This window comes from Ictidomys tridecemlineatus, chromosome 5, assembly GCF_052094955.1.
Source record: "Ictidomys tridecemlineatus isolate mIctTri1 chromosome 5, mIctTri1.hap1, whole genome shotgun sequence".
NCBI classification, from domain to species: Eukaryota; Metazoa; Chordata; class Mammalia; order Rodentia; family Sciuridae; genus Ictidomys; species Ictidomys tridecemlineatus.
The window spans coordinates 54,061,196-54,074,049 of NC_135481.1; the positions used below are offsets into that span (position 1 = coordinate 54,061,196).

Sequence of the window (12,854 nt, forward strand, 5' to 3'; positions counted from 1 at the left end):
AGCCCAAGGACACACTGGTCTGTGCCTATGTATCATTGTCAGTGCAACTGCCAGAACCACTATATTTTTAAAAATGCAAAATCTGATGTTTAAATTCTGGAAGCAATAGTAAATTTAAAACACATCTGCTTAGAAGTTGTAGCCTTACCTGTACCTTCAGTTTTCAACCTTTGCTGTAAACACAAATTAGGGGTTGACATATATAAACTAGCGTTTTAATTTATTATTATTGGTTTTCCTTAGAGAATTTAAATGTTCATTTTTCTTAAGGCATTGGACATTCTCATGCATTTTGTCATTGTTGTTACCCAGAATAAAGAAGATAGTGAAAAGGATGAAAAAAGGGATGAAGAGAGGCAGAAGTCAAAACGGGGACGACCTCCTTTAAAATCAACCCTTTCTTCAAATATGCCGTATGGTTTATCTAAGACAGCAAACAGTGAAGGAAAATCAGGTACCAGCTGTGCTCACAGTGCTATGCCAGACAGCTCACCTCTGTCAAATGGAATGGAAGGTGCTCATCTTTGAGGATCACTGATTTTTAAAAAATCATATATAGTCATGTGTCATTTAACAATGGGGATACATTCTGAGAACAGCATTGTCATTGTGCAACATTATAGACATATGAGTATAGTTATATAAACCAAGATGGTTGTAGTATCACTAGGCAGCAATAATCTTATTAATATCATGGAATGCACTTACATAAACCAAGATGGTTATGGCATCACTAGGCAATAGAATCTTATAGGACTACCATCATACATGCAACCATCCTTGATTGAAACATCACTCTGTGTTACATAACTGTTGTTAAAATTACTGTTGTGTGAGAGAGTCATAGTAAAAATTATCTAGGTTTTAACCTCATGATTTAAATTACAAAATTTAATTCAAAGATAATGCTTATTTGCTACTAGATTTTATTTAAAATTTAGTGATGTTTTAATGGAGGATTAATTAACAATCCACGAGACCTGATGTGTGCAACACTTTGCTGCAAAGCATGCACTAGTATCCCATGTTAAGTTTAGTGTTATTCAGCAAAGCCAAGACTGTGCTGTTCAGAGACCACAAGCTAATGTAGTGTAAGTGTCTTTTGTGATGCGTGTCGGTGAACATATTTTATTCTTCTTTTACTCTTTCACCTCAATTTTCTAATTTTGTGTGTTTTTACATGTAATGTAAGAAATTTTAAATGATTATCTTACAAATGTCCCTCCCTTCATGAGATTGTCCTGAACTACAATTTGTCATTAGTTCATGTGGTGCTTGAGTGCAAATAAAAAAGGACATCTTTTCTCTTTACTGCCATCTGCTGGAGTGCTGTCATAAAATACAAATACAGGATGTCCACAAAGTGAAAGGTACCCCATAGGTGGCATGCTTTTGTGCAGTGTACAAACTACAGAATTATCCATAACAGCTTTATTAAACTTCTGTATAAAAGTTGTGGTGTTTTTTAAACATGAAAAAAATGAATTCTAAACCAGGCATGATGGCACATGCCTATAATTCCAGCTAGTTGGTAAGCTGAGGCAGGAGGATCACAAGTTCCAGGCCAGCCTCAGCAACTCGGTCAGAACCTGTCTCAAAATAAAGAAAGGGGAATCACCATTGGGTTCAATTTCCAGTACCACACACAAAAAGCAAAAACAAAACAACCCCCATCTATATTCTTTTATGATAAAACCATAAAATGAAACTTTATACTTTTTCACTTAAAAAAATATATTGTTTGCCTTTTTGAACTTGTTTAGGATATGAGCATCATATGGGCAGGATTTTTATGTTTTACAGTTCTCATACAACTTTAGAACCCCCCTTATTCTATTATTTTAAAGATTTTCTAATGTAAAGAAAAGTAATTTTACTTGCAAGTAGGTGCCTTTTCTTGTACTTTTTTTGTCTATTTAAAGTTTTGAGTATTTACATTGCTCATTTTAAATAGTCATCTTTCCAGAATCGTTTAAAATGGAATGTCATATATTCCCTTCTTAGGACCCAAAATGGTTAATATTAGTACATACTAGATCTTAGATCAAACTGCTTAACATACTAACTTCTTAGTACTTGTCATTTGACTTTGCTACATGCTATTGTAACCTAAATATGATACTAAGGAAAATGACCAAACAGCTTTTTATATATCATTGAGATAGTAATATGCTATTTACTGTATCTTCACAGAGTTTAGTTTGAAATCCCCTTCTTCTAAATTTTTGTCACAAATGTTATAGCTTATTTTATGTAAGAAATTTGTGTGGGGAGTATTTGGAAGTAGATGATTAAGGGTTTTGATTATATTTTGTAAGATTTTTGTTATAAGATTACATTGGTAATTAAGGTAAAAGCCTGTATAGTATAATAATTTTTTCTCTTGCAGACTCTTGCTCATCTGATAGTGAAACAGAAGATCCTTTAGAAAAGAATTTAATAAATGAAGAACTCTCTCCTGATATTAAGGAAGAACTCGAAAAAAATGAAAATTTGAATGATGATAAACTAGATGAAGAAAATCCAAAGATTGCTGCACATATATTAAAAGAAAATGATAGGACTCAAATGCAGCCTTTAGAAACCCTGAAGTTAGAAGTTGGAGAGAATGAACAAATAGTGCAGATATTTGGAAACAAAGTGGAACAAGTAGAAGAAGTTAAGAAAGAGGCAGAAAAATCTCCTAAAGGAAAGGGAAGGCGAAGCAAAACAAAAGATCTTTCTTTAGAAATTATAAAGATTTCATCATTTAGCCCGGATGAAGCAGGAAGTGAACCTCACATAGAAACTCATAGTCTTGAATTTTCCTCATTAGACGGTAAAAACTTTTCTTGTGCTACTGAAGATGAAATTGACCAGTATGGGAAAGAAAAAAAGTTGAAAAGGAAAATATTAGGACAGTCATCACCAGAGAAAAAAATAAGACTGGAGAATGGAACAGAAATGACAAATAGTGTATCTCAAGAAAGGACTGGTGATTGTATTGGATCTGAGGGAATAAAAAACTTAAATTTCGAACAGCACTTTGAAACAGAAAATGAAGGAATGCCATCATTAACAGCAGAGTCGAACCAATGTGCTCAAGAGTCCAGTGGTGAAAAACTTGATAGTCCAGCTGAAGAAACTGTGAATACACCACTGAAAGAAGAGGAAGAGGCAATGCCTCTGATTGGGCCCGAAACCTTGGTGTGCCATGAAGTAGATTTGGATGATCTGGATGAGAAGGAAAAGACCAGCATTGAGGAGGTGGTAGTTGAGAGCTCTGAGTCCAACTCCCTCGTTTCTGTCCCACCTGCCCTCCCTCCTGCAGCTCAGCATAACTTCTCAGCAGCTTCACCACTTACTCTCTCTCAGGACGAGTCTCGAAGTGTAAAAAGTGAGAGCGACATAACGATTGAGGTTGACAGCATTGCTGAAGAGTCTCAAGAAGGTCTCTGTGAGAGGGAATCAGCAAATGGGTTTGAAGCCAGTGCTGCCACTGGTACTTGCAATATAATTGTACAGGAACGAGAGAGCAGGGAGAAAGGTAAGGCTTGCCAGGGAAACACTTGCCTTTGTGTTAAAGTAAAAGTTAAGAGTTTCAAGTACTGCTGATTTTTAAGTACCATCTTTTTTTCTTTTCTCTTTTCAAAATGTGTATTTAAGGGGGCGTGGGGGCAGGAAAGCTGGTGGAATGCAATGATCATTATTACCCTAGGTATATGTATGAGTGCACATATGGTGCAACACTACATTGTGTACAGAGAAATGAAAAGTTGTGCTGCAATTGTGTACAATGAATCAAAGTGCATTCTGCTATCATATATATCTAATTAAAATAAATAAATAAATAATCTTTAAAAATGTATATATAGCCAGAAGTGGTGGTGCACGCCTGTAATCCTAGCAGCTCGGGAGGCTGAGGCAGGAGGATTACAAGTTCAAAGCCAGCTTCAGCAAAAGCGAGGCACTAAGCAATTCAGTGAGACCCTGTCTCTAAATAAAATACAAAATGGGGCTGGGGATGTGGCTCAGTGGTCGAGTGTCCCTGAGGTCAATTCTCAGTACCAAAATAAAAAGTGTTTATATAGAAGTAAATGTAGAGTACATAGATGAATAAATGTTTTTTGTGTTGTTTTCAAATTACATAATTTTCAATTTATATAATAAAATATTTTGTGTGTTGTTTTCAAATTATCTCTTTCCCTTTATTTCAGGTCAGAAAAGGCCAAGCGATGGAAATAGTGGATTAATGGCAAAAAAACAAAAGCGCACCCCAAAGCGAACAAGTGCTGTAGCCAAAAACGACAAGAATGGAGCAGGTCAGTGCTTTTCAGTGCTGGCTTCTGTAGGGCGGTAGTCATTTCAGCAGTTCGCTGGTTTTGATCCTGGTTTGTGTCTGTTTAAAAATAAATCTAGTTTATTATATTTTTTCATCAACTTTAATCTGAAGGTACATATCAATTTTACTTAGAACTGGGATAGATGCAATTATTTTTTATACTTATCTTATGTGTATTTCTTATGGAAAGCAGTTTAATATTAGTGCAACATATTAGGGACTCAAAAGAAAAATACAATTACTATGGTGTTAAAAATAGATAAAGGAGCTAAGGATATAGCACAGTTGGTAGAGTGCTTGCCTTACATGTACAAGGCCCTGGGTTCAATCCCCAGTACCACACACACACCCACACACACACACAAAAAAAAAAGATAGATAAATTTACATTTTTGCAGGGAATGTTTTCCTCTGAGCTAAAAAAAAAAAAAAAAAAAAAAGCTAATTTGTAAATAGTATGGTAATTTTAAAACATGGAGAAATAAGGGCAATTCTTATTGATTAAAAAAAATAGTAAATCTATATGAATGGATTAGATTACATGAAAAAAATTTTGTGCAATGAATAAAATTAAATAAGAGAATGTGGTAGAAATAAATGCAATTGATTTTGACAGATTAAAAGTTTAACCTCTAAAATATGCCTTCATACAAGTCTGAAAAGGAAGTTCTAGGTTATAACAAACACACAGTTCAAGGAAAGAACATATGATTTACACAGGATAAAAGGCATTTTAATAGTCAGGGGTTACTGTCAGCTATTTAGTGTAGTCTAAGGAAAAGAGCGTGATAGGAGATGAGTATATAAAAGTCTTAGGAATTACAAAGGGAATGTGAGTAATGTTACAGTGGACAAGCCTGGCAGTCACCACCTTGTCAAATAATCGAAGTGAACACCATCCTTATTGAAACAGTGTCCCACTGTACATTAGCAGCATATGTGATATTCCTATCAAAGATGCATAATGTGAATATAATCATGAGGCAGCATCAACAAATTTAAGCTAAAGGATATTCTGTAAAATAACTAACCTATAATTTTCAAAATTAAAAAGGTCATGAACATTGAGGAAAGAGGAAATGTTCCAGCATGAAGGAGACTTTAGAGACAGAGATGTGGCAACTAAATGCAATACATGATTTTCACCTGGATACTACTGCTATAAAGGGTATAATTGGGGCAACTGGAGATCTGAGGATTAGATGATAGTAATTTATCTGTGCTAACTTTCTGATATTGATCATCATTCTGTAGGAGTGTGGTATTTTAATAAATATCCACATATACATTGACACTTTTCTCTTCAAGAAATAAAACCTAGGGGCTGGGATTGTGGCTCAGTGGTAGAGCGCTCGCCTAGCACGAGCGGGACCTGGGTTCGATCCTCAGCACCACATAAAAATAAAGGCATTGTGTTATGTCCATCTACACCTAAAATATAAATATTAAAAAAAAAGAAGAAAGAAAGAAAACCTAAATCCCCTCCCATTTAGTGTGGGATGAACTCAACGTCCCATTTCTAACTAAGTGGCAGTGACAGAGTGTGACTCTGGAAAATAGGTCATAAAAAGCACCGAATTCCTCCTTATTCTCCATTGGATGGCTTGTTCTAGGGGAAGTCTGCTGTTGGGAAGATATTCAAGCAGTTTGTCCAGAGGCCCGTATGTTGAAGAACTGGGGGCATTGACCAATAGCTTGAGAGAGTGAGTGAGCCACTTTGGAAGAATATCTTCCAGCCTCAGTCAAGTCTTGAAAGTCAAAAGCCCTGGCTCAAAGTTCAAGTGTAACCTCACAAGATTCCTGAGCCAGACCATACAATCTGCTCCCAGATTCTGATAATCAAAAATTGTGTGAGATAATGAACACATTTGCAGTTTTAAACTGCTAAGTTTGGGACTAATTTGTAATACAGCAGCAGATAACTTACACAGAGAATGTAGTCTGTAGAAATATCACACACTGAAGTACTCTAGTGTAGCAATTGGGTGAGAAAATAATATGGGTAATGTTTGTAGATTTGAAGATTATTTCAGATACAAAGTTTAGAAGATTAAAAAAGGAGGCCAAGTTACATGCTCACGCTTGTAATCCCAGAGGCTCAGGAGGCTGAGGTAGGATGATCACGAGTTCAAAGTCAGCCTCAGGAAAAGTGAGGCACTAAGCAACTCAGTGAGACCCTGTCTCTAAATAAAATACAAAATAGGGCTAGGGATGTGGCTAAGTGGTCGAGTTCCCCTAAGTTCAATCCCTGGTTCCAAAAAAAAAAAAAACAAAAGGATGAAAGGACATGACTAATTTTACTAGAATCTGGTTTAAAAAGCAGTGAAAGAGGAAATAATTAAAAAGATTTGGTAAATAAAATCACTAGGATTTAGTTAATAAGATAAATAAATAAAATCATTAGGATTGGTCAAGTATGAGGAATTAGTTACCTGAGATATGGAATATGGGAGTAGTAGCAGGCTATAGGAAGAGAAATTTGGAGAATGTTTAAAGGTACCCAATATTAGGGAATTAAGGATCTGGGCTTAGAAATCAGTCGGATTTTAGAAGATAGTTGTCAGAGACTCAAAAGAGAATGAGATTACCATGAAAGAATGAGCAGAAAAAGGAACAAAAACAGTGTGGCATAACCCTTTATGTGGGCCAGGAGGAAGAGTGTGGAAACTCACCAGAGATAAATTGAAGTTAGTAAACACTAGGAGATTTGAATAAGAAGTTTCAAATGCTGTAGAATATTCAAGTAGGATTAAAATACATAATTGAGTTGAACCAGTAGTTTAAGTTTGGGACCTTAACCACAGCATAGAGGTGTGGTTAGACTATGGAAGTCAGGTTAACAAGAGTTTCTCTTGCAAAGAAAAGAGGTGCCAGTTAAAGGGTGAGGTCTTCTCCTCTTCCCTCCTTTTCTTTTTCCAAGGGTGGAAAGATCTAAGCATGCTGTGCACTCTGAGAACCAAAGAAGAGAATACAGACAGTTGACATTGGTTGTTGGAGAGGAGCTGGTACAGCTGGTCTTAAGAGCGTAGCTGAAGAGATCAGTTTGTCCAGAAACTCTTTTTTGAAACCAAAAAAAATAAAAAGACAATAAGGACAAATACAGGTAGGAAAGGGGCTTGGAAATTGAATGTGTAAACCTCAACTTTGCCTTTTTAGTAGAAGGCAAGGTTGGCTTTAGAGAGTGAAGTTAGGTCAGAGGTAAGGGGTAGAGCTTGAAAAAAAAAAAAAAGGAAATAAAATTGACAATTCCAATGTGTTTTATGGGAAAACCAAAAGTATCTTCTAATATGAGATTGCCGATATGATACTAAGAAGTGTAACTGGGGATGAAGAGTAACACCAGAGCCGCCAGGAGCACTCGCTGACTGGGACTGGATTGGCAGTGCCATGAGACTCCTCCCCCGCCTGCTTCTGCTTCTCTTGCTGGCTCATTAGCAGTGGCTCAGTATCTTAGAGAGGATGAAGAAACAGTGGAAGATTCAATAATTGAAGATGAAGATGATGAAGCTGAGGTAGAAGAAGATGAACCCACAGATTTGGCAGAAGATAAATCAGAGGAAGAAGATTTATCTTCTTCTGAAGCATCACCAAATGCAGATACAACTATCTTGTTTCTGAAAGGAGAAGATTTTCCAGCAAATAACATAGTGAGGTTCTTGGTAGGCTTTACAAACAAAGGTACAGAAGATTTTATTGTCGAATCCCTAGATGCCTCATTTCGTTATCCTCAGGACTATCAGTTTTATATCCAGAATGTCAAAGCTCTTCCTCTGAACCTGTAGTACCACCCCAGAGACAGGCCAATTTTGAGTATTCATTCCTGCAGAGCCCATGGGTAGACGACCCTTTGGTCTGGTCATCAATCTGAACTACAAAGACTTGAATGGCAATGTATTCCAAGATGCTGTCTTCAATCAACTGGTTACAGTTATTAAAAGAGAAGATGGGTTAGATGGAGAAACATTATGTATATGTTCTTTGCTGGTCTTGGACTTCTGGTGTTGGCCTTCATCAACTCCTAGAATCTAGAAAGTGCAAGAGACACATACAGAAAGTAGAAATGGGTACATCAAGTCAGAATGATGTTGACATGAGTTGGATTCCTCAAGAAACTTTGAATCAGATCAATAAAGCTTCATCAGGAAGGCTGCCCAGGAAGCGGGTACAGGAGAGATTTGTGGGATCTGGTGAGTAAATGTTCCTTTGTGCAACAATTCAGTCTATACTTCCCTGCTGTAATGTTTTGGGAATTAGTACAGAGAAACCATATCACCATAGAAGGCAGCTACTACTTATGTGTGGACTGAGCAGACTTGGCAATAATATTGCTGAAAATGCACTGCATTTTTTTTTCTAAATTAACCATTTTTTTTTTTGGAAATCATTAAAATCTGTGTGTAAAAAAGAAGTGTAACTGCTGATTCTGTTGCATTTAGGTTTTTATCATTTATAGTCTCCAAGTAAACTTCTTGTTATTGTTACAGGACAAAGCAGTGATAGTGAAGATCTCCCAGCTGTGGACAATTCAAGTAAATGTACCCCAGTGAAACACCTTAGTGTGTCTAAGCCTCAGAAGCTTACACGATCACCTGCAAGAATCTCCCCTCATATCAAAGATGGAGAGAAAGAGAAACACAGAGAAAAACATCCAAATTCATCTCCTAGGACATATAAATGGAGCTTTCAACTCAGTAAGCAGCTTATGGATAACATGGATATATATTGTAAAGTGGAGTATATTTAAAATGCCAACTTAATAAGGAATAATGGTTAACAAATTATTTATGTATTGCAAATCATTAATCACTACTTGTTATCTTAAATACAAATCTGTAACTTTTTATAAGATTAACTTGATAAATATTGATGAGATTGTCAGTTAAGAAGACACATATGGGGCTGGGGTTGTGGCTCAGCAGTAGAGCACTCGCCTGTCAATGTGTGAGACCCTGGGTTCGATCCTCATCACCACATAAAAATAAATAAACAAAATAAAGATATTGTGCCCATGTATAACTAAAAAAAAAAAAAAAGACACATGGCCAGGTGTGGTGGCGCACACCTGTAATCCCATTGGCTCTGGAGGATCAAAAGTTTGAGGCCATCCTTAGCAACTTAGCAAGACTCTAAGTGCCTTGGCAAGACCCTGTCACTAATTATAAAATAAAGGCAGGAGATGTGGTTTAGTGGTGAAGTGCCCCTGGGTTTAATCCCCAGTACCAAAAAAAAGAACCAGTCTGATATAAATTGATTAAACTGAGGCGCCTTTTGTCACATCAGTAATACTTATATATAGATAAGGGTTACTTTGTGTTCATTTATGTAATGCATGTTGAGTATGGAAATTTTGGATATGTAAGGAATTTAATATGAATTTAATTAATTTAATTAATATGAATTTAATTCATATCTTACCTTTTTAAAGAGCCTTATTGAGCTTATTATGGTATGCTTTAATAAACTAAATTTTTTGTTCACTTATGATTTAGATTTTTGATAGAACTGCTGTCTTTTTTGTCATAGATTTTAAAATAAATTTTTTCCCTTTTAGATGAATTAGATAATATGAATAGTACAGAGAGAATCTCTTTTCTTCAAGAAAAATTACAGGAAATCAGAAAATATTACATGTCTTTGAAGTCTGAAGTTGCAACCATAGACAGGAGAAGAAAAAGATTAAAAAAGAAAGACAGAGAAGGTAATTTTATTAATTTTTTCTCATTTTTTTCCAAATATACTATCAATTTAGAAGATTTGTTTGTCACTCTCTGAATATGGTATATACATTTATTAGTTGTTACTTTTAGATTCCTAGTGTTTTCTTCTGTTGCCTTTACTAAAGTGAATGGGTTAGCAGCTGAATTAGTCAGTATGAGACCTCCGAAAGGGAGTATGAACTAAGTTGTACAATTTTTTATTTTACTAAATGTGGTGGGTTCTCCAGAAGATCTGACTTTCTCTGAAATTTACTCTTTGATCAACAGGAATTTATTGAGTGCCTATTCACAGACACTGTATTTGTTATTATGAGGGTCATTAAAATAAATAAGATATAAGGCTGATCCTCAAGGGAATTATCTTGCTGGGGCAGTGAGTCATTTTCTAAGCAACTGTAGTATAATTCAGTGCAGGTCACCATCATTAATGACTACTTCATCATGTGCTAGGTGCTCTGCCAGTTGGTAGAATGGAAAAGATGAATTAAATGAGTGCAGACTTTGATCTCAAAAATGTGAACATCTAGAAGGACAGCCAGGAATTACATTAACCAGTGTAGGAGTTAGTGGAAGGACAGGATACTTTGAAGTAATCATTAAAGGGATAAAGTATCCCAGTTAGATCTTAAAAACATGAAGGGTTGGACTTGGAGTGTGACTCAGTGGTAGAGTGAATGCCTGTCACACAGGAGGCCCTGGGTTTGATCCCCAGCACCATACACACCACACAAAATAAAGTGTAGGGTTGACTTCTAATTAAATGTGTTGGAGAGAATGTGGATAACTGGAATTTATATACTGTTTATGAAAGAACAATTTTGGTATAACTATTTCTAGAGAACTATTGTACCCACAAAAACTAAAAACATGCAGAATACATTCTTTTTCTAGGTGTATCCTTCAAACCTAGAGAAATCCTTATTCCTATGGCCAAAACTAACTATACAAAGATGTTCTTTACTGCACTGTTTTGAAATAGAGGAAATGGAAAATAGCCTAAACATTCATAAATAGGGATGGATGGATAAATAATGGTTTGCTCATTAAAAAAAAAACTTAAAACTCTATACCTAGGAAGAATAGAGAATAAGACAGCTGACTAAAGGAGAAAAGAAATGTCAACAGCATGTCTTTTGATAGCTGAGCAGCCAATGGACTACTGTAACTCTCCTAGCAGATCAGGGGCCCGAAACATTGGCACTTGCCTGTAATCCCAGCGGATTGGGAGGCTGAAGCAGGAGGATCAGAAGTTCAAAGACAGTCTCAGCAACTTAGCAAGGCACTAAGCAACTTATTGAGATTCTGTCTCAGAATAAAATCTAACTTTATGTTTTTATTTTTTAATTTGGTGCTGAGGTTCGAATCCAGTACTTCACACATGCTAGGCAAGTGCTCTACCACTGAGCCACAGCCCCAGCCCTCAGAATAAAATATTAAAAAGGGCTGGGGATGTGGCTCAGTGGTTAAGCAACCCTGGGTTCAATCTCTGGTACAAGAAAAACAAAAACAATTCAGAACTGGAGGAAATGAAACTAGAAGATTCAAAGGACTCACTGTACCCTCTATAAAGAATGAGGGGACAGGGAGGTAATAGCAAAGCATGTCTTGAAATTTTAGAATCCTGTGGATAAAGATTTCTAAAAGTTTACTTTATGAAGGTACATTTGAAAGAAATAAGTCTCAGAACAGCATCAAGTTTCTTAAGTCAGATTTAGAAGCCAAGCTAAGAAACAATATGCAGTCCAGCAAATAGGCAATCCCACAGAGAGAAATAGAAAAGGAAAATCTCAGGGGGATGGGATGGCGAACGGAAGCTGTAGGATGACCACCGCATAGCAAACCTGGGAAGCACCTACTCCAGAAATAGGATGGAACAGAAGCAGGCAGAAGGGCTCCAGGAGTTCATCTCAAAAATAATTAAGTACAAGGTGAATTAACTGACAGGCTTGGCTTTATGGAGACAAATTTTCTGCCCTTGGTAAAGATTTAGAAGGAATTACTGATAAAATAACTTGTCTCGTGGTCTTGAATCACTCAAATCCAGCCTTTTTTTGGCACTGGGAATTGAACCCAGGGGTTCTCTACCCCTGAGCTCCATCCACAGACCTTTTAAATTTGTTTTTCTTTGGAGACAGGGTCTTGCTAAATCCGGGAGACTGGTCTCGAATTTGCAATTCTCTTCCTCTGCCTCCTGAGTTACTAGGATTACAGGCATGTGCCAACACAGTTGGCTCCAGCAGTTTTTAGTTTCTGGGAATAGCATGGAGCAAAATGGAAAGCGATCAGACTCTGTCCTTTTCTTTAAAAAATTTTTAGCATAGAAGTCTTTATAGTACTTTTAAACACAAAAAGAAGAAAAGAACAAATTAATAAATTTCTTCAGAGAATTCCCCACTTCTTTGGGTTCAGTTTCCTAATGGTGATGTAAGTTTCAGACAACTAAAAAGATTCCTTCCTTTTTTCTTCTTTGGAAATTTTTATAGTAAGTTATTAAATTGAGACTAAGTGATTTCTAGCATACAAACAAGAATCTTTTACAATGAGTAACATATCTATTGGTAATCACACACATCTACAAATTTTTTTTTTTTTTTTTTGGACTGGTGATGAAACCCAGGATGCTTTACCACTGAGTTACATCCCCAGTCTTTTTAAAAAATTTTTAATTTTGGGACAGGGTTTCACTAAGTTGCTTAGGGCCTTGCTAAATTGCTGAGGCTGACCTCAAATTTGCAATCCTCCTTTTTCAGCTTTCTTGGTCGTGGGATTACTTTATAGGTATGTGCCACATGCCCAGTACACAGATACTGTTGAAT

The 12,854-nt window shown here is 36.3% G+C and overlaps 1 protein-coding gene and 1 pseudogene across 3 annotated transcripts in view; both read left to right on the top strand.

Annotated features, from left to right (window-relative positions):
* Arid4a (AT-rich interaction domain 4A) overlaps nt 1-12,854 on the top strand; it is a 73,840-nt gene that overhangs the window by 56,101 nt on the left and 4,885 nt on the right. For 2 of the 3 annotated variants that reach the window (XM_078049962.1, XM_005322745.5), the window contains exons 19-23: nt 313-514; nt 2,390-3,526; nt 4,197-4,301; nt 8,806-9,012; nt 9,873-10,019. In XM_078049962.1, coding sequence (XP_077906088.1) covers nt 313-514; nt 2,390-3,526; nt 4,197-4,301; nt 8,806-9,012; nt 9,873-10,019 — 1,798 coding nt within the window. The remainder of the gene's footprint in view (nt 1-312; nt 515-2,389; nt 3,527-4,196; nt 4,302-8,805; nt 9,013-9,872; nt 10,020-12,854) is intronic. The other variant, XM_013357526.4, reaches the window with a different exon arrangement.
* On the top strand, nt 7,690-8,516 carry LOC101974467 (translocon-associated protein subunit alpha pseudogene; annotated as a pseudogene).